At 48.8% G+C, this 22572-nt stretch overlaps 1 protein-coding gene across 2 annotated transcripts in view; it reads right to left on the bottom strand.

The window, feature by feature from the left end:
* Positions 1–22572, bottom strand: part of DAAM1 (dishevelled associated activator of morphogenesis 1) — an 89619-nt gene that overhangs the window by 48254 nt on the left and 18793 nt on the right. Inside the window, exon 3 of one of the 2 annotated variants that reach the window (XM_085061082.1) lies at positions 4483–4706. In XM_085061082.1, coding sequence (XP_084917208.1) covers positions 4483–4665 — 183 coding nt within the window. In that variant the 5' untranslated portion in view covers positions 4666–4706. Of the gene's footprint in view, positions 1–4482; positions 4707–22572 lie in introns of those variants that run through there. The other variant, XM_085061081.1, reaches the window with a different exon arrangement.

Raw genomic sequence — 22572 nt, 5'->3', positions numbered from 1 at the left:
AGTGCTCACACTGACCACACCACCATTTCTCCTGATGTTTATATGCTCCCTGTTCAAGCAGCACATAAAACAGCCATCATCCCAGCACGCCAAGAGGAAGGGAAGGCACAGCTCCAAGGGACAGTTATTCATGGAGCATCCTATCCAGCAGTGCATATCATGAGCCACAGACCCATCGACCACCATGAAGCATTTCAAAGGCAACAGAATTAATGTCTGTGACAGGGGATACTATCTCCTAACTATCTCCTGATAGCATCCAGAGAGCAGCTCAAATGAAATGCATTAGTTGCCCCAAATACAGCAGAAACAAATGCTGTGATTAATCTTATAAGCTGCCAGAGACCTTTTTATTGTTCCTCAGGCTCACAAGTTTCCACTACTTCATGAAGCAGCAGGGAGGGATACAACCGCCTTCCTTCCATGTGAGGGGAAAGCATAAAGCCCAGGCAATATCCATGGGCAAAGGTCTAAACCCATCCTGAGTTCAGGGAGCTGGGGACACTGCACAGCCACTCACCTCCTGGTGTCACCTCCCCAAATCCCAAAAAACTTGTCAGCTGCTGGAGTCTGGGCAGAGCGACCCAGAGAAGGTTACCTACTCTGGTTTCAGAGGATAAAAACAGGCTGCTGTGCATCACAGGCAGGATGCAGGGCTTGATGGAGGTTGCTCTAATTTCTTCTGCATCACTAAGTCAGGAGTTAAAAGTCTGAGAAGCCCCACAGGGAGTAGTAAATGGAATTTCCTCAAAGCCTGGGGAAGGCAAGCGTTGAGGAATGTCTGGGGCAGCATCTTCTATGAACCCATCCCTCCACCAGCAGGGATGCAGGCTGAGAGTGGGGTGTGGGACCAGGGACAGGCAGCACCTTGTGCTCCAGGGGCAAGCAAAGCCACATCAGACTCAGCAGCTCCTCTGACCATCAAAGCCATCTGAGAAGTCACCGGAGCATTGCTCTCATTCTGCAGGGATGGAGATGCCACTCTGACCCACCCCACTGTGAAGAGAGCCAGAGAGGGGTCCTGGGTCATGCTGGGGCTCCTCCTATCCTCTCCAAACCAAACCATCCCACCCCCTGCCCAGTGCACATCCCACAGGGCTGATGCACACCACCACACACAGAGTGTTTCATTACAAACCTCGGAGTGACAAGGAGTGTTAAGCAGATATAAAGGACATCAGTCATTTACCCATCTGGTGGAAAGTCTAGTTGCTGGCGGAAAATAGAGAGGATTGTTATGGCAAGATCTACCATATGGCACCATTATGTGGAGCTTTGCAAGTGCTTTCTCTGAGCATGCAAGCAAGATTTCAGCCTTTGAAGAAATGCTGTATTGTTAGCCTGGATACGCAGGAGCCTCTTGAAAGAAGCTGTGGCAGATGGCACAGCTTTGTTCTCTTGGTTTTGCAGGCAGTTTGTGCAACCCCAGATTTCCTCCTCGCTGGGGCACAGCGATCAGTGATCCTCCTGATGTGTCCTACGGGAGGACTGATGGCTCCTGAAACTCCTGAAATCCAGGGGATGCTGCCTGGCAGGTACCACACCTCTGCACGAGGCTCAGGAAGCAAACACCACCGACCCAAGCTGGCAGGACACAGCGCTGTCGATGCACAAAGCTGCACAAAATCATAAAGCCTTGTCTCGGCCAGAGGAGCTGCAAATCAGTAAATCTTGCTGGAATACTCTGCTTTTGTTTGCGCCTCTCTGCCAGCACCTGCTCCTCCCTGGGTGGCTGAGCCTGGCCGGAGCCCCAGCAGGACAGCAGACAAAGAAAAGGCTTTCAGACGGGGCTGGTGCCTGCTTGAGCGACATCCTAACAATGCTCCAACAAAACCCATTCAGCCCAGCCCGGGGGAGAGGCAGAGAAAGGGAAAAGGTTCCTCCAGGAGGAAGCGGTGATCAGTCACTGACCACAGCAACAACATCTGCATCTGCCCTGAGCCAGGGAAAAGCCTCTGCCTGCTGTCTATGGCTGGGACAGGGCGCATCGTCCCTGCAGTTTGTGATGAGCAACAGGCATTTCTTACAGGTTAAATGCTGCATTTTGTGCCCAAGCTAAAATAGAACCAAAAAACAACAACAAAAAAAAATCCTGCTTCCCCTGTTGTACCTCCTGAAAAACACTTGCACAGACACAGAATAAACCCCTATTTATCTATTCTATTAACCTATCCTAATTAAAATCCGAAGTGGCCACCTAACATGAAACAGGCCAAAACCAGGCAACAGGAGAGCAGCCCAAGCCTTTAGCTGACCTTGGAGTCACAGCTGCTCCACGTCCCTCTGCAACTCAGGCCCTTATCCTCTGCTGCTGGCACAGGACAATCACCAATTTCTCACGCTATGGATGTTTCCTGCCTCAGATCAACAGGCACACTTAAAAACACATGAAGCTCAGGGAATATTTTGCAGAGTGGCCCCAAAAATAAAGGGATTTTGCTTGCCCTTCCATGTAAGCAGCAGCCTGGGATTTGTGGAGCAGGAATCCCACTCTGTCGTTTGTGTTTGTGGGAGGATTGTCCATGCTAAGGGGCCAAACCTACTGCTGCCATGTCCCCAAAGATACCCTCCATCCCAGGCCTGAAATCCTCCACCCCTTCCACTCTGAGTCCCTGATGAGAACAAGTGGGGCAGAAAAGTCACGATTAAGCTGCAAGAGAGGAGCTGGCAAAGGACCAACTCCAGCTGGCAAAGCCTCCAGATCCCCTCCAGACCCTTTAACTTCCCTCAAGCCAATGGGCTGAGACAGCCAAGGGCTTTGGAGGGAGCCTCAGTCCCACAGAGCAGGCACAAGCCATACCACCCTGGATGGCCAAGCACGATGACATTGGGCTCCTGCAGGCAAAAAGATCAGCGCAGCACCTCTGAGTGCTTTCTGTGTCTCTCTTCCAAATGTTACACAGTGGGTTTGTACAGGAACAGTGGGATACTTTCCAAACCATTTAACTAATGCTGAAATTTAATACCCGACACCAACAGGTTACCGAGAGCAAGAAGGAGCCGTTGTAAGGAGGGGAAGATTTGCAACTTCACTCCCCTCAAAAGGAATCTGCCTTCTTGTGCCCACAGGGCAGAGCTTGGCTTCGCCCTCCCTCGCTCCCATCCAGTGCTGGCTTGGGTTGAGATCTGCCTGATGGGTTTTTTGGGGAGCCAGGGCATTGCAGCTGCATGCACAGGGCACTCACTGTCCCCTCCCTACATGATTTCAGTTCCCTGGGACCAGCATGGCTCCTGCTGCTGGCATGCCCTGGAGCAGCAGCTGCCTCCGGGCCTTTTTCTCACCCTTGGCCAGGGAAAAATAACTAAAAATCTCAACAGCATGGAGAAGGATTTGAGAGCAGAAGGGCCACACTAGGGCATGTCCCAGGCTGGACTGGCTCCTGCCTGGCTGCACACACAGAGGTTCCCTGGGGTACTGCCACTGCACAAAGGATCTGGATGAGTTTGGAGGAGATGTTTTGAAAATCCTGGGCTGAGATGAGGTGCCACACACTTGGTGGGGCTCCAGCACATGAGCCTCCAGAGATGCCTAGTTCAGCCCCTCCAGCCTCCTGCTGGGGCATGGGGAAAGTGATCCATGGGAAAGAATTTCCCCAGGTAAGCCTGATTTGGTCAAGTTATCAGTGGAGAATAAATTTACACAGAGGCAGCCACTTCACCTGAACAAACCCAACCTGACCAGAGGTGTTTTGGACTGCTGCAAGGAGAGTCCTTTTGCAGGGACACTTCATCCCCACCGGGCTGTGTTGGTGTCCTGATCTGCCACATCCTACCCATGGAGAGGGATGTCTGGGCAAAACCAGCTTTTATAATACAAACTGGAGCTTTCCTCTACCAAGAGATCCAGCTCAGTAGCTCCATGCTGCCTGGCATCTAAAGGGGTATGCTATACTTTGAGGTGTAACTGACCAGTGTCACAATTCCCATCTCCCTCTATGCATCCAAGCACCATAGGAAAACCTCATTTCACTGCTGAATGAACTCAAAGTAGAACACTATCTAAAATACCACACTAAAATGTTTTTGCTTAGAGGAAATTAAAGCTTTTTCTGGCTGTCAATTTTTTTCTTAATCCATGTTTTCCCAAGTTTTTGAACCAAGGGATAAAGAAACAAAATCCCGACTTTCCAAATCTCAATGTAGCCCACACCTGACGATTCCTGTGAAGCTCAGTACCCAGCAAGCAAAGTCACTTTCCACCTACAGGGGACATCCTGCTTTACCAGCTTGGACCCAACCCCAGCTCTAAGAAATTAAGAGATTCTAATGAGAGAGACCACCCCGGACTGGCAGGACTTCAGGGAGGAGCAGAGCTCAAGGTTCAGCACAGAACTACTTGCAACAGCAGCCCCCAGTGCTCCCTTCGCACCAAAGCTTGCCTGAAAACTCAGAACCAAGGCTGGGGAGACTGCAAAGAGAAGGGTTGGGGAAAGACAGAGAAACCCCAAAACTAAAACCAAAATTAAGAAGTATCCTACTCACCACCAGCTCGGTGAACATGGCATCCAGCTCCTCCACGGGCGGCATGGGCAGCGAGGGCTCCATGGTCTGCAGGGCGAAGCTGCTGTCATTGCGCAGCCGGTAGGTGATCTCGGGGTGGTCGCTGCTGCGGAAGCAGCAGAAGATGAAGGAGATCCCCCGGCCGCTCCTCTTCCTCGGGGCCATGGCCACAATCCTGTGCGTCCCTCCCTCCTGGGCACTAGATCCTGCGGGGAAGAGAAGAGAGGAGGCTGGAGCAGCCGCCCCGCAGCGCTGCGCTCCCGTCCCGCGGTGGGAGGAGGAATCGAGCCACCCACGCGCTCGGCACGGAGGAGAAGAGCAGAGACGGTTTTCATGCCAAATATTTCTGCTCAGATTTGACGTTTACAGTCCTGGCAACCTTGACAACCACGCAAATTGAAAAGATGCATTTGCTTCGCCTCGTGCCAGAGCTGGCAGCGGCAGGGGTCACGCCACTGTCCCCGTGGGATGAGGAGTCCTGGGCCCCACCACTGATGCCAATCCCTGCAAATCTGCACCAACCTCCCTGTGCCATGGCAGCCAGGCCACCCCCCATCTCATATCCACACCTCATACCCCCTCTTGTCAGGGGTATGGCAAATTTAGGAGGCTGCTGCCAGGAACAGCTGGATATGCTTGGGGCCACCAGGTCCCCACCATGGGTGACTCAGTTCTAGAAGACTTCATGTATCTCACGATGTCCCAAGCCACAGACAGCAGCAGAGCTGAGAAAATATCCTGCACACTTCCCCAGCTCTTAAACGTGTCCCTAAACATCCACCAGCAACCCTCAGTAGGGCGGCTCTTTTTCATGGAAAGTTTTGCTTGGCTTTAATTAGATAAACCTTACTTGCAGCTCCAGTAAATATTTACAAGACGCGATCTCAGCTGATAAAAATCACACGGTGCCGGTAGCTCAGATTTTCCTAAGCAGCGCTGACGTCGGGCATTGCTTGCACCCCTGGCTGCCTGGGTTTTGCTGATTTCTGAAACTCTGGTTGGGAGCAAAGCTCAGGGCAGGAGTCATGTGCCCTGCCTGACTGATAACAGCACGGACCAGGCAAATGCTGCCCCAAAATTGGGACTCTCAAGGCAGTGACACAAAAGGAGGATCACCTGCAAGGATGAGGACTGTGGAGAAACGCTCTAGTGAGAAAAATCAACCAGCAAAGTAGGGAATTTTTGAAAAGCCTAAACATTTGTCTAACAAAGCTACACACCCACATATTTTATCTCTGGGAAACAAGACACTGAGATGTTAAGAGACAGGACAAACAGCCAAGGTTGAAATATGGATGACTCAGATTTATTAACAAAGCTATGAAGAGACTCAGGGAAAAAAGGTCAGCATTTGGAGAGGAGTGTCTGATCTCCCTGGAGCCAGGCATTCCCTCCAACTATAGATTTATACAGAATATAGCAGAATAAACAGCTGCTGTGTCCTGTGGAGAGCCAGGGCTGGGGTCAGTCCTGAGGTCAGACCCTGCACCACCACAGCATGGCAATCACTGCCCTCTGAAAACAGGGATCTTGCAGAAAATTCAGGCTCTACCCACAGCTCTTTAACAGAGGATCTGACCCTTGAAATGATCTCGATGGCACGTTTTTAGCACATGGTGTAATCATCTGCTGAACCACTAACGATGGGAAACAGCTATTGGATCTTCACGCAGGATAATCCCAGGCTGTGCAACTGCTCTGTGCCCAGCCTGGAGAGTCCCCCCTTCCTCAAGGGCCCCAAATCTCATTTCACATTTTTACATCTTGGATGTAGAAATATGCAGCCGCTGGAGGAATTTCAGCTGCCATGAAAGCTCTCTCATCACGGCTCCCCGGCAATCAGCACCGCAGCAAATCCATTAGCAGCCTGCTGGCATCCCCTCGGTGTCAGCAGGGTTTGGGGACCTGCTGTGGAGCTTCTCTGCTAGAGAAGGGAGGGAAATAAAAAGCCAAAGGCACACAGACTTCTGTCCACTCCAGCATGGAGGAAAACACTGCAGGTTTGGCCTTTAAAGAGTCATAAGGAGCAGGGGGTAAGGGGAGATGCTGGTGGCCGCCCAGTGCTTTGAGCCTGGCACAGGATCTCTCCCAACCCACACTGGGTCCTCAGATGTGCACAGTTTGGTCACTTGGTCATTCCAAGTCCATGGGTGCAGCCACACCAGAGCAGGGGCTGATCCTGCTCCTGCAGCTGGTCTGGAGCAAACAGACTCATTCTCCTCTTCCACTACATGCTACATGTGAGCTCTGACTTGGGCTTACAAAAACGTGTGGAAAGCCTTTATCAGAACAACACCTGCTCTTCAGAGATACACACTCCTGACAATGTTTTATGAGGAGTCTGAATGACAGACCAAAAGGCAAGGTTTTATTTTGGGGTTTAAAGCAGACAGTCATAGAGCAACCAAGACAAGGTACTTTTGAGCTGCTTCCAGGTCTGCAGCTATTGAGGTTCCTCATTTTCATCTATAAACAATTTAAAAAACCAAACCACCCTATAATGTAGACTGAGTGGGCTGTAGGTTATTAGCAACCAAGGCTAAAAAAAGGTTAGGGAGAGAATATGTTAGCTACCAGGCAAATAGCATTAAACCTTCAGAAGGCTGATGAATATTCATTGACATGATGGATCAAAATCAAAATACAGCTCCCTGGCAGGTCCTTGGGAGCTGCAGACAGCGCAGATTGCATCGTCAGAACAAAGTCCAGCTACACAGCCTCCTCCTCCCCTGCAAATCCTGCAGAAATTGGTTATTCAAGAAGAAAAAGAAGCAGCCCCTGGCAATCTGGAGGCTTGTGTTAAGAAGAACAGAAGGGACAAGTTCTACACCGCATCATATGTTAAGTGTCCTGCTCTCGCCTCCTGCTTGTACCTTTGACCGCTAATTAGATCAATAAATTTAAGTCAGATTGTGATCTAATGGTGCCTTCTGGCCTCTACTATTGAGCAGGCCAGAATAAATTAAGCTTAATTGCCCCTGCATGTACGGGAGCCAGAGAAGATAGGATGGGAAGGGTCACCGAGGAAACTCGTAGCCAAGCCCAAATCTCAAGGCAGGACTGATGGGGCTGAATCATTCCCAAACAACTTTGTTTTCACAGAAACAAGGGTGGAAATGTGTGTGTGATGGGCTCAACCTGGAAACCCAGACTGAAGAGAAGGAGCTTAGCCCACGTGTGTGACCAGGATGGACAGAGGCCATGGGCTCAGCGATACACAGAGATTCAAGTTTAGTTCTCCCCAGCCCTAAAAAGAAAAGCACCAAGCCTACATCGCCCTGAGCAGTGTTTAAATGAAATCAGTCATTAGGAGAAAACTGGACCCTGGTGTCGCTTCCGCCTTTGCTTTAAGGAAAGGAGAGCAGCAATTACCACTTGCATATTCAACAGCCTCCTCAGCAAGCTAAATTAAACTGCGTGGAGCAACGAGCTGCCAAAGCCTGTCTGTGACCGATGCCCCAACCAGCTGGTCTGGAGCCAGCACCGGTATTGCAGCATTGCGGTCTGCAGCCTAAAAATACCCAACAAGGGCACAAACACATGCAAAGGAGCACACACGCTCCCCTTCACACCCGCCTCCTCCAAACCCACCCAGGAGCCAGGAGCTAAATCCTCAAATATGAATATTAGCTTGTTGTTTTCCTGGCTCCCGTCCCAAAAGGAGGGTGCAAGATCCTGAGTGAGCTCTTTCTCTGAATGTGGAGCTTTATTCCAGCACGTTGCACAAGGAGGGAGTGTTTTTGGTGCAAGTGTAACAGTGCTCACTGACCATCTCTGCTACACCCTGACCAATTCCAGCATCTTGAGCCATGTTAAGCTTTGCCTCCCACTACCCTGCAGAGTTTCAGCACAGCCTGGGATCCTCCCAAACAATGGAAATATTCCAACTCTCATCCATCACTGCAAAGTGACCTCTTTGGCTGGTGATGGTTGGGAGGCACTTGGACTCAGCAAGGACTTTAGGAAGACACCATCACTGTCACCAAGTGTTAGACCCAGGTGTCCTGGACCCCTTTTTACAACACATGGAAAGCAGGAATTTGGCATTCCACACACTGCACCCTGTGCTTGTCCAACCCCATCACTGAGCAATGCTCATCCTCCCTCGGTGCTTCTCCCCATGAATGCAAGGCCCAGCACAGGGCACAGTGCAAGACACCTTGCATCATTTTTCTAAATAAACAATTCTAGATGATTTTCCTCCCACCCTAAGTCACACACAGACCCCCACAGCAATAAAAGCTGGATGCTCCCATAGCATTTTTCAGATCAGCTGTATGTTTGCAGCATCCCCTGAGAAGCATCAAAGCCTTTCCCAGGCATGTTTTGATTTTTCACCTTACAGATCCAAGACAGTCAGCACCCTCCTTGGCTCCACTCAGTAACCCAACCTCTTCTTGGGTTTGGTCCTCATTGTGAGCCCTCTATAGTGTGTTGATGGTGCTCTGCCCATCAAAGAGGCAGCAGCAAATCCCTCTCAAGACAGAAAAGTGCTGCTCCATTTCATGCTTGCACCAAAGCTGGTGCAAGAAAACACTTTTTACTGAGAGGGGTCTAAGCATCATTCAGCTTTAAAAATAAAAGGTTTTACACTGAGCCATTTCATGGATGAAATGCTCAGAAATAGGATGGCCTTCCCCCAAGCAGGAGCCACCTTCCCTCCAACACAGAAGCTTAAAGGATCTGAGCTCATCACCAGCACCTCCACTGTGCTGAGCATAGTGCTGGTATTCCCAGCACAGCTGTTCCTGTTTAAACCAGAATAATTTTTTGGCCACAAACTCCCCTGTTGATTTCCAAAACCAGTGTAAAGCTGTTTTCAGGCACAGGCTGTACAGGGGAGCAATGTTTGTGTTTGGTGGAAAACAGTGCATTTCGTCAGGAGGAGGCAAAAAGTCCAAAACATTCAGCTAAAAGGCTTTAAACTATTTGATGACTGCCTTTTCTCTATCCTTCTACCTCAAAGGGGATGGGGACAGGACCCTCTCCATGATGCAGCTGCCAGGAGGAGCCTGAGTCATCACCAGTGCATCACAAGAGCTGTGATTCTCAGCATAAGCAAATCTCAAAGACTTAGGTTTCATGGATTTATAAATACACCAGCCAAGTCCTGAATTACCCCAGATCCTCCTTCCTCTACCCAGAAATCCTGTTATACTTTATGAACCCAACAAAAAGAGTGTTTTGTATCTCCAAACCTTGCTTGGGCTACCTGGTACCTGAAGGCCACCAGCACACTGACCCTGATGCCATGAGGAGCTGGATGCAGCCGCAGGCTCTCTGCTCACTCCAGGAAAACCCCATCTGCCAGCATCATCAAAAACCCAGTGCTTGCCTAAAATGTGTCACCTCCTCTTTCTATTCTTTCCTTTTATTGTGGCATTTGTCACATCCTGAAGCATACATCTGGGCCTGCTGTCTGGCAAGAAAACATTTTGCTCTGCTCAAGGGCAGATGAGCTTCATGGGCTTGATGGCCACATCCAGGGTGCAGCAAGAAAAATTAGACCATTTTATTCACAGAGCCAATGAGGGAAAGAAACAGTTTCATGGATTTGTAATACACCAGAAAAGCCCCCCTTTTTCCACTTCGAACTTACACCTATCAAAAGCAGAAAAAGTGTTGAGAGAGACTTTTGTATGTGTCTGCATGGGGCTTCCACCTGGAGGTGTTGATGCTATTCGGGGAAAAGAGCAACAACCTCCCTGGTGCTGTGAAAGCACCATGGCTTGGCTTGCCTGTCGCCTCTCTAGCACGAGTGAGGTCCCTGCCAAGGGAAGCACACGCTGCTGACTCTGTAATCCAGTTTTCGGGGGGAAGAGCGTGGTGCACAGCAGGGTGAGACGGGATCTGTCTTAACTGCCTCCAACTGAAATCAATCCTCGGAGCAGCGCCGCTCGCTTTGGCAAGCCAGCAAAAATCTGGAGCTGGGGATGGCTGATGGTGTACTGCAGGATGTTCATCCCAGGGCTTGGAGACAAGCTTGGATCCAGGAAGATGCTGAAGGTTTGAAGCATCTATCAGGAGCTGGTCCAGAGATCCCCACACAGCCCTTGATCCCCTGTGGTGCACAGCTCAGTGCACATATAAATCTAACCACAGAAGACGCTGCTGCAGCAAAATTTTGTTTGGTTTTTCAGGATTAAAAACCAAACCTTGCTGGAAGTTTCCCAGCTATCTAGATGCTGAGAAGCACAGTAACATTGGAGGTCATGAGTTCTCCACTGAAAGGGTAAATTTGATCAGTGACAAACTGAGCACTGAGCCTCCAAACCACTACAGACCACTTCTTACAGGAGCTCCAGCAGACCAGCTCAGGCAAATACCATTTATTTCAGAAACAAGGACAACAACATGGAACCACAGACAAGACCCAGTTTGAGAACCTATATAAATTATATATATTTCTTGATATTCACCAGGGTGCTGAATGACCCAGTTTTACAGACACACACATCCCGTTTTCCCAGAAACCAGGCAGATTTGCAGTCCTTTTTTCACAGAATCAAACCAAGAAAGTGGGGTGGGTTGGCAGTGCGAGGAAGAAACAGTTTTCAAGTCACATATTGCTCCCTTAAATGTACTGCACGATTTGCATCCTGAAACCCAGGCACAGCACTTGTCCAAGCCCAAGAGACTTTCCAGGAAGGCAGAGGGAGGAGGAGGTGGAGGGGGGCTCTCCAGGAAGGATGCTGGGGCATTCCCCTGACCTCCCCGTGTCCTGGCTCAGTTTGAAAAGGCAACACAGAAAAAAAAAAACCAGCAGAAAGGAAAGGCAGAGCGAGGGGCCGCCCGTCACGGTGCTCCCTTCACCCTGCTCTTGTTTTGGGGCAGCAGCTGTCGGTGCTGCATTGTGGAGGGGCTCAAAGGGGCAGAAACAGCCCTTTCAGAGCCGAGGGTATGTGCAGGGAGGGATTAGCACCGACCCGGGGCTCTCCTGACAGCCTGAAGCCTTGCAGGGAAGAGCTTCACAGAATTTGTCCTCTGCCATTTGAACCTGGTCTCTCAGGCAGCCTTTGCAGTGTCCAGGCTGGGTGATGCCAAGCCCTGTCCAGGCAGCCCTCAAGGACAAAACCAGTGAAGAGGGAGGGATGCAAGACCCCTGGGCAGCTCAGGGAGCTCCTACAGCCTTGCTGAGCATCCCAGAGTGGGGAGCATCCTCTGCCATCCTGGCTGCATCCCTATCACCCAGCACAAGCACCAGCACCATCCTGCCCCACTCCATTTCCACCACTTCTGGCCCCAGCTGGGGGAAAACTGCTCATTCAAAGCACAGCACACCTCCAGAAGGTGCTAATGCCAGCTGTGAAGACCAGCCCAGATATCACAAGTTCTGACTACTCCCTCTGACGATGCAAATATTGTTAATATAAACCCACCAGACTGGCAAGCAGGGAGAGAGGAGTTGTATTTCCCACTGGAGGAGGATATTTGTTTGCCGATCAGTCTTTTCCTGGAGAACAATAGCTCAATCAAAAACCTTCTTTTAATTCCTCTCTTTTTTTTCATCCCTGCTCCTCCAACAAATACTTAGGCTGTGACTGTGATTTATCATATGCAAACCCTCACTGCTGAGCTTTCCATTTCACTGCTCCCCATTTCAGCAGTAATCCTGGGGGTGAGACAGGCTGAAGGCAGGCAGGGTTTTTTCCCTCTTTTAAAGCCTCTTAGTTTGGCTTCACAAAGTGGAATTTCCAAGTTGCTCAGCAGCAGATGCTCCCAGTCCATCAGCACAGCAACATCTGCCATGGGGCCACCACCACAACAAGGCAACACGGAGCTACTGGCTGAGTCCCAAAGGGCTTTTTTTGGGTGGTGTTTGGAGATTTTTAGCACTATCCATGCTTAAGGTGAGGCTACTGGAACCACAGGTGTTCGGGCATTTTGTGATGTGTAGCAAGATGGTTTCTTTCTCTGGCAAAATGGAAACTGGATGGAGGCTGCTGTAAATAGGAGTCCTTCCCAGCAGGGACCCTGATGGCTAAATATCATTAAACTTCAAGATATCATTAAACTTGTAGTACAGAAGGTGCCCAGAGCAAACAAAACACACTTGTCAGGCCTCTCAGCTGGCCTCCCCATCTGCAATGCTGATTTCCTTTTAAAGGTTTTTAAATTCTGATGTTAATCCAGAGTGATTTTCCCCCCTAAACTACAAACCTGGGGTTGAGAATTCCTTGATAAATATGTCTAATGGCAGAAAAGGCCTGCTGGCTGCTTTTCCTTCCAGTATGACATTAATACCCCTCTGTGCTCCAGCAGATGAGCACTGAAAAACAATGTATGGTGAGATTGCACCAGGCACAATGTGATCCTGCTCCCACCCAGCCTGGGAAAAAAACCAGCAACTTTTATCACATTTCACTGAAATACTGTTTGCATTTAAACAAAAAAAAAAAAAAAAAGAATCAGGCAAGAACAGACAGTGAGATTAACTGGAAGGCTTGGTCATAATTTTTTTGTGTGGCTACAACCCAATGTAGCTTAGGGCAAAAGCCCTGCTTTGACCGGGATGGATCTGCACCATCCTGAGCCACAGGGCAGCAGGACTCGATTTTCCAGGACAGCTGCTCAAATCCACCACCTGCAATTCAGAGGACGTGTCTTAATGGGTGGTTTTAATTGCCTAATTATCTGGCCTCTCACTGAGGGGAGGGAATCTTTGACACATGGGCCAAAATAAGGTTCCTCTTCCCCAGCTGGAGCATCCAGAGGGGAATGTCAGTCCGGTGGAGATCCCAAGGGGGTGCATTTAAAAATCAATAGAGGCTATTTTAATGCTTAATCCAGGAAAGTATCAGCATCAGCAGCATCAATACAAACCGAATTTAAACACACTGAGTACATGCACAGGATTGTTAGTTTTTCCTCTGCGCATTGATTTAACCAAATCTGGTTTCCCCCAGAGAGCTTGGAGTCCAAACAGGTCATCTACAGCATCTCCAGTGCTTCAGGCATCCTCCCTGCCTTCGTCTCTACATACTGCTCCAAAAATGAGCCTCTCCACCCCACCTGAGCAAACATTTCAGTGAGGAAACCCCCTGGAAAGGGCAATATCACAGCAGCAGTGGTCACATCCCTGCCAGAGCTACATATGGATTTCTCTTCTTTGCAGGTTTTCACACTGCACCCAGCACAAAGTGCAACACAAGCTTCCCATCCCTGTAGATATTTATACGATCATCTCCCTTTCTATTTAAAAAATAAATAAATAAAAGAAAAAAAAGCCTTGCAAGTAACACCTCACCACCTTCACAGCAGTCTTGTCCCTTTCCAAGCTGGTTTCGGCTGGAAAAAGGTTAATTGTCTTTGGGATTGTGCTGGAAACAGTGTTGCTAATTCAGAGATGCTTTAGTTACTGCTTTTCAGCACTTGCACAGAGTCAAGGCCTTTTCTGCTCCTCACCCCAACCCAGCAGTGGGGAGGATTCACCAGACTGTCAGCTCTTCTTCTGACACAGTTCAGACAACACCACGGATAACCAAGTGGGGCACAGCAAGCCTAAGTAATCTTGAAACCCACGATCTTCATCTCAAACCCCTTCTTAGAACAGAGAGCCTGCAAGTTTGCTGCCCAGACACTGCCCTAAACCTTGAAAAACATTTTCCCACCTATGTCTAACCTCTGCATCCCATTTTCCCAAATTAACGTTGCAGTCTGGATGGCCTAAACACATGGTAATGAAATAACTCAAAAGAGAAACTGACCCTCAGATCATCCACAATCTTATGTCCACAGGGGAAGGGAATTAACTGGCTTTTGCATAACAAATCTCTGCAGCATTTTCCAGCACAAGACCTGTAACATTGAAGTGAAAGCTTGAAGAAGCTGCAAATTGGCTTAAGGCACCTGAAAATTCCAGATTCACTCCACTACTGCCAGAGTTGTCACAGGAAGAGAAAGTACCCTGCAATAAATGTCTCTCCAGGCAAAAACTTTCAAAACGGCATTAATGCAGATTTTCAGGGCTGGCAAGAGCTACCCATCCCCATCGACTGCAACATGAGCCATGAGAGCAGGCAGAGAGGGAAAAAAGCATCTTCCAGGCAATCACAGGCATTTTTTCCCCAGCTGAGTGCCTAGTGAGAAGAGCAACCCATGCATCAGCAGGAGCACTTGACGCATGCCAGCGCTTTCTAAATTCACTTTCAGTAGATTTACCAACACGTCCTATGGAAAAGGAATGTGTGCTATGCAAATCCAGCCTCAGACTGCTCCCTGCCTAATCTAGCTTTAGATTCAAATGCTTATTACCATGGCGTCTAATCGGGTCATGTGTAATAGACAGGTTTAGTTTGGGCTCCCAGCACTTCAGCTGTGTTCTTGCTAAGGCACTGAATGGAGAAAGAAAAAAAGAAACAAAGAGGGAAAAAAAAACAATATTGTGAAGAATTGAGGCTGTGGTGGAAGCCAGGCCTGGAAAGGATTGACACCTATGAGTAAAAGCCAGGCTGATATGCAAACATTTGGCAGCTCCCCAGGAACACACTGAATGTCAAGTTGTGTTTGCACCCCATCACATCCCTGCAGGGAGGCTGGTGGCTGGTCTTTCACGGTCTGTCCCTTCCCCCCCGAGACAAGGTGATGAAATGATCTCACACCCACGCAGGACCCATCTCCCAGCAGCACCAAGCCCAGCTGGTCACACCATAACCTCCAGACTACCTTACAGATGCTCTGAGCACCCACAGCAGGGCCTGGGTAACGTGCTGTCACTGGTTTGGGGAGGAATGGGGTACCTTACAGCATTAGGATCTGCAGCAGGACACAGGCACCATGGGAATGTCATTCCCAAGGCTACCAGCTCCCTGTTTGCTGGCACCAGGCAGCTCTGGCCAAGGTAACCTCTGTCCTGATCTGGACCAGGCAAAATGATTCATATAACTGCTGAGTTTGTGACATACATTTGTTCTGCACAAACCAATCCTGGTATCTCCAGGAGACAACCCAGATGTCAACCTCTTACTTCCACCATGCAGCTGCAGCTTGGCCACTGAACACCAGAAATAACCCAGGGGAAGGGACACAAGACCCACTCAGGTATTTCCTTTCCATCTGCTGCTCTCCTGCCAAATTGTGCGTTCTGGGAATAGAACATGGTGAGGTTTGCAACACCATTGTCCAGCTCCCACCTTCAGGATGCTGAATCCCAGCAGCTTGACCTGCCCTGCCTCCACAATGCCAAATGGCACACGGACTGGCCATCAGCTCCAGAAAAAGGTCAAGACATTCACATGTTTCTACCAACTTCTGAAGACCCTACGAGACGGTGCTGACCCTGTTATGCTACAGAAACTACATTTGGTGGGGTGAGCAGCGCTAGGAATACCAACAGGAACAAAAAGATTTCCCTCTGTGAATCTCAGCAGCATAAGCCACTTTTATATTGAGGCTGCAGCACGAACTTACATTTATTAGACATCAGAGAATTCACCGAGGTGAACATCCCCCCAGCAACACCTACATGTCTGTGCAGAGACCCGCAGCGTGGGCTCTCTGGTGCCTCATAACGTGGAAAATCCAACTAAAGCACTCTTTATGGCTTGGATGTTCATAACATTTATGTGTATTCCCCGGTGTCTAGTACTGCCTGAGGTTTCATTGCATCCCTTAATAAAAAACCTCCGCAACACCCTGCTAACTTGATGCCTGTTTGGACAAAACTTGCAGCAGCTCCACATATTGGAGATGAAAAACCAATCTGAAAGAAGGACAAAAACAGCCAATGGACTTTTTTTCTTTTTTTTTTTTTTGGTCAATGACAGGAGGAGGAGCAGACAGACAGACCGACTTTAAAGCTTCCTTTCATTTGGAAACTAAAATCATGGGTTGACTTTCAACAATGCACATTATTACTGAGGAGAGTGAAGCAGCTGATATTCTGCTGCTCAGGCACATGTGCTCTATGCTTCATCATTTACTGAATTAATAACCAAATGCTTTGAAAGGAGAAGGGGAAAAAAAAACCAGAAACAAGAGGTTGCAGCTCACAGTGTTCTCATCAGCCTATTCTAAGACCAAGCCAGATTTACCAGTGCCTGCATTGCTGCCTGGCTGTGCTGCTGTCTGGCCAGGCTCTCCCTCCAGCACCTTCCCAGCTCACAGCTGCACCTGGAACTGGTCTGGGGGATTTTTTTCCTTGCTCCTGTAGCCAAAAAAACAACCAGCAGGGATAGTTAAACGAGGTGGAAAGACCCCTGTTTCCATGCAGCCCAGCCTGCAGCCCAGAGGGAAGAAACTGTGAGAGTCCCTGGCCAAGGACACGGGTGGAGAAGCTTATGGGGGAGCCCTTCCCAGCACCAAAGGAGCCACACAGATAGTATTTACCACGTCACAGGTACTTAATACCCCAGCAAAGTGATGCTCACTTGTGAGCCAAGAAAGAAAAACTCACATTTCTGTATTTATAGCCACTTCTACAGCACTCTCCAGGACAGGGTCATTCCAAGTGATGACTGTGAGGAAGTCCTAGTGAAGAGATCCATGATACAGATATTCATGGCTAGCTCACACACAAGTGAAAAAGTATTTCCAAGCCTCAGAAGCTGCATTTCTGTAGCTGGGAATAACACACAGGCAGCGAGCATGGCTTGCTAATGACAAGCCAGGATGACAACCCAGTGGAAATGTAAAAATAATTTAATGAATAAGTATATTTAGATTTATAATCCCCCAGCAGCTTTATTTATAGGGATGCCAATCACTTTTACACAGATATAAAATTGGCTGGCAGAATGCCTTAGACTATATCCAGAAACCCATCTGTAACAAATCTAAGCCGTGATATCTCTGCATACGTTTGGCCAAACAATAACGCTGATGCCAGTCATCTTCACTTTAAATGTGCAGATGGGCCAAGGGGGGGCTTGCCAAGCCTTCCCCACAGCCAAAGAGGGATGAATTCCCCTATCACCTACTGTAAACTGGTTGGGAAAACGACCAGATGAAGGAAAACCAGTCACCATCTGGGCTGTGTGGATTCCAACACCAATGCAATGCTGACTGGAGAGTGAGCCTGCATCCAGCTGGTTACAGGTAAATCCCTTTCTAAACCTTTCATCACTAAAATGGGGAACTGAAGCAAGGGAAAAAACCCCATGGGGCTGTGCAGCACCTTTAAGAGGTGGGGCATTAAACTAGGGCTCTTGGATATAGATTTTTTTTTTGATCCATTGCTCAAGACACAAAGCTGGGACAGAGGAAGATGGGAGAGAAATTAACTGAAAGTCATCACTTGGCTCATTCTCAAAGCAGATGAGGATTTCTAGTGATCCTTGCCCAGGATCTCACAACTTCATCTAAGCCTGCAGATGTCAAGAGGAGAGGTTGCTGTGGATTTCCACAGGGCTGGTCACCACCTGGAAAACTGAAAACTCACAATTAATTCACAAGAAACAAAGAAAAACCTGCTCTTCATCCCAGTGGGACTTCTGGGGACTGGTTGTCTAAGAAATGGGGCAAAACAGGGATGGCTTCATATCAAAATGGGTGACTGCAATTCATCCACAAAGCTTGCAGTACGCCAGCGTGGAAAAGGTTACTCTGGAATATTACTCTGAATAGCTCTGGGAACAAACCCAGCATTAATTTTCAACACTTATTCAGCAAATGATTTGAATAAACTGAGGAAGGCTCGTGCACACATACTGACAGCATTATTTCGTAGATTTTTGCCTCTGCTCCTGAGATAATTTATGACAAATTTATGACAAAACAACTCCCAGCAAAAACTATCTCTTTCCAGACCGATGAGTGTATTCAACTACCCTTGGGCACAAGGTAACCTCTCAAGATCCCTTCCAGCACAATTTTATTACCATTTTACACCACAAACTGTTTTCACACTGGCATTTGCTGTGATTTATCCCTGGAAATAAGTTTGTCTGAAAGAATAGTTGATGGAAAGAAAAAACAGAAATGCAACAGCAGTTTTGTCGCTCAAGGACAAAGCAAAGTGAAACAACCAAGCGCAGAGCTACGGCATCCTCAATCCAAATGTTTTCCAAAACATTTCCAAATGTTTCTCAAAGCTTCCAGATGAAGCTTTCACAACTAGGCTGCAACAACCCCTCCAAAGCCTGGGGCATTGAGCACAGCATGGTGCTGTGCTGCAGCAGAGATGCCAAGGAGATGCTTGGTGGTGACTTTGCCAGTGACACACCTGCCAAAACACACCCCAGAGCCCTGTGCAGAAAACACAGTGTTTCGAAGAAAAACTGCCTCTGCTTCCTCCACAGGGCATATTCCAATGTGACAGAGCTTGATTGCTGTGTGGGCTTTCAGGAAGAGTCAGTCCTTCTCTGCTGGGCACTGGTGGGGCCACACCTCAAGTGCTGTGTCCAGTTCAGGGCCCCTCAAGACAAGGAGGACATTGAGGAAGAGCTGGAGAGTGTCCAGAGAAGGGAAGGGAGCTGGGAAGGGTCACAAGTCTGATGAGGAACAGCTGAGGGAGCTGGAAGGGCTCAGCCTGGAGAAAAAGAGGCTCAGGGGGAACCTTCTCACTCTACAACTCTCTAACAGCAGTGTGGAGCCAGGTGGGGGTCAGGCTCTGCTCCCAGGGAACAAGGGACAGGACAAAAAGACATGGCCTCAAACTGTGTCAGGAGAGATTCAGGCTGGACATCAGAAGAATTTCATCACTGGAAGGGTTGTTAAGCACTGGAACAGACTGCCCAGGGCAGTGGTGGAGTCACCATCCCTGGAGGTGTTCAAGAAACAACTGGACGTGGCACTCAGCACCATGGTTTGGTTGACAAGGTGGTGTTTGATCAAAGGCTGGACTCAATGATCTTGGATGTGTTTTCCAACCTTAATGACTCCATGAACACATGTGGCCAGATGTCCTCACCTTCATGGCAGGCTTTTGAGTTTATTCCAAGCACCTCAGGAAGATCCTTCCCTGCCTCTAATCTTTTGGAATTAAAAAAAAAAATACAATAAAATAATAAAATATTTTAAGCACACTTATGGAACAATAAGGAGAGAACACCATGTATTTTCTACACTTAAGCAAAAAAATGCTGAAGTTCTGTCTGCACAGCATCAAATATGGATGTTTATGGTCATTACACAGACAAAACTGAGACAGTTGTGGGAGATGCCGGTCTGAGCAGCTGACCACAAACACAGCAGCCAAAGGATGACCACTTGAGGTGTCAGCAGCACCCAGCTGCAGGAGCTGACCACTCTGGGGAGGGGGGATTGGCACACAGCTGGTCCCCATCCTCAGCCTCCCCACCCCACTGCTGACACAACTTCCATCCCCACCAACAGTCTCATCAGAAACAGCAGTGCCTGTAAAGCAGAGTCTGAGGCCTTCAAAGTCCAAAGCTCATCTCCACCTCTTTCAACATGCTCCTGGACACAATCAAAGCCCCTCCTATCAACTGTACATGGGCTTTGGATTAGACCTTTTGTAGAGTAAGAAAAAACAAAAGAGACTTTCTTGAGGATGATAAAGTCTAGACACTACAATATATTTTCCAGCTGATGCAGCAAACCTAAAAAGCCCTCCCTTGATCTCGGACTGTCACGATCAAAGCCATTATTCCATTCGGAGCCTTTCTGAAACTTTAGCTTCCAAATGTGCAAGTTATTTTTAAAATCTAAACCAGGCCAAGCCTCTTGTTTGGAGTTTTATGAGGAAAACGGGGTGTGCTCCTCCCAAACCTTCCCCCACCACGTCTGGAAGTGGCTGGTGGGCACATGGGGGAGGATGAGAGCAAGGAGGGAGCCCCATGTCTGGGGACACCTCAGTGGCACCTGGTGGCCACGTCTGCTTGCATGGGGGGACACAGCTGAACCCCCAGGGTGGCTATGGCACGGGCAATATTCCACATCCTTGACTGAGACAGAGTTTTTTGGAGAGCAAACATCATTTGCATCCCCCTCCTCAGGGTTTGTGCCTGCCTTTGGCACCCTCCATCACCGAGTGTGTTATTCTGGAGACAAAGAAAAGGAAACAGCTTGAGATACTTTCATTCTCTACAGAAATTAAATAAAACTAAGCACTAGGAATTTCCTTCACCAGGCTGCAGGATGATCAAGTGCACAAATAACATCCAGCTCTCCACCAAGGGATAATCAGGGAAATAAGGCATTCCAGGAAAAATCATTCTCCAGTCTCTTGGAGCAAAGTTTCAGGTGGCTGAAAGGAAAGAAGAAATACACAGCCCTGCAAAAGAATAGGAAAGCCAAAGGGGCATCACCTCTGCCTTAAGTGGGATGATCAAGGAGAGGTAGTGGAAGACCAGCCAGCTCATCCCAGACCAGCTGGTGCTGTGTAAAGGACTCCAGAGTTCCTGGCATGCCATGACCTCTGCAGGAAAGGAGACCTGAGGTCAATCCCAATTGCCAGAGCTCACAGCATCCAGACTGGAAAAGGTGAAAGGATGAATGGTCTGGAATGATGAGGAGCTTGGGGAGAACTGGAAGAGCTTTTTGAAAGCATGTGACCACCAAGCTACCCCTCCTACATCCAAACGTGGACTATTAACAGGGGGACATTCTTCAGAGAGACATGGGGACAGGAGGTGGCTCTCACTGCAGAAAGAACAGAGCAACATAGAACATTCACATGCTCCAAAGCTATTTAAAAACCAAATGAGGCTCCCTAGTGAACACTTAATTTAACTAAGCAACTTCTAAAGCACCAGGCAAATGAGCCACGTCATCTCCTTTTTCTCCCAGCATCCATCTCCACGACTCTGTCACCTCCCTTCCCCTCCATGCTTTCACCCTCCTCAACTCCCAGCAGCTCTGCTCCTTCTCCCCACCTTCCCCTTTGCCCAAAGCAAGCAGATCTGTGAAAAGCTGAGTGAAGCAGGCAGGCACACACCAGCAGGATGGGGATTAGAGACCTGCCACCCCCTCCAGCATCCCTCACTGTGGCTGGAGGGACCATGCCGGGCAGGAGCAATGGCTGTGCTGCACATCACACATTCCCATTGCTTCAGGAAGTGTTGTCTGAACTTCCACCAGCTTTCCAGCTGGATAAACATCAAGGAAAAGATCAGGTTGACAGGATTTCTTAAGAGTATTTCCATCAAATCAGACTTTTCCCACCTCCATGCACACCGGAGCAGGAACAGCAAAGGCCACTGGCAACACTGTGCTGGTTGTGACAGCCACCACATCTGTCCCAGAGGGGACAGAGGATTTGCCAGCATCTCTCCAAATTTTCAGTCTGGAGCTGGGACAGGATGTGGGGAACATGCCCAGCTTCAGCTCTGCCACAGCAGAGTCCAACACATGCATCATCACTGTGGCTTATCTTTACTCTTCCCAACAACTGCAGAGAGAAGATGGATTTCAACCTCAGCCTTCACACAAGCAATTTTCCCTGAGTGTACTGCAGCCACCAAAGCCCTGCAGATACCTTTGACCCCACCTTGTCCTCATCCAAGCCCCTTCCCTCTCAGGAACTTCTCCCAGGGAAGAAGAGCAAAGCACAGCCATGCATACATCAGCCTGAAAAGGGCTAACACAAAGCCACCAACCTCAAAAATTTATGGTCCCTATCACACAGGAAAGCAGAGAAGCTGATGTCAAAGGCTGCTTCTGAATTTAAAAGGATCTAAACCCATGAGGGAAGCTGTGTGCGTCCCAAAACCTGACTCCCAGAGTTTGCACATTGGACATGATAAATGAGACAGCAAAGGCAGCTGATGAGCCAACACCTCAGAACCCAACCCCTACCACCCAGCTCAGGAAGAGAGAAAAACCAAGGGGAAAAAAGCAAATTGCCCAGCCTCACACTGCCATCAGAACAGCAGCCACTCATCTGCTGGCAGTGTTAAACACCAAAGGGAAAATATCACGCAATTCAGTCGGGTGACAGACACCAACCAGGGCTGGGTTCAGCACCTCACTGCTCTCCCCATGAGGTTTCCCAGCCATCCCACTCTCCTCTGCCATGACTTCCTGTGTCTTTCCCATCTCCTGCATTAGAGATGGCAATTGTGTGCACCAACAGCCCCCCTTCCCAAACCAAATGTGCAAATACAGGCTGAAAACCACCCAATCTCCAATCCTGCCAAGCTTACAGTGGTAACTTATCTCCAGACAGACCTG

The sequence above is a fragment of the Lichenostomus cassidix genome, chromosome 5 (genome assembly GCF_008360975.1).
Source record: "Lichenostomus cassidix isolate B80296 chromosome 5, HeHo_3.0, whole genome shotgun sequence".
NCBI classification, from domain to species: Eukaryota; Metazoa; Chordata; class Aves; order Passeriformes; family Meliphagidae; genus Lichenostomus; species Lichenostomus cassidix.
The sequence above is the reverse complement of the archived record's forward strand: the minus strand, read 5'-3'. Positions and strand labels throughout refer to the sequence as shown.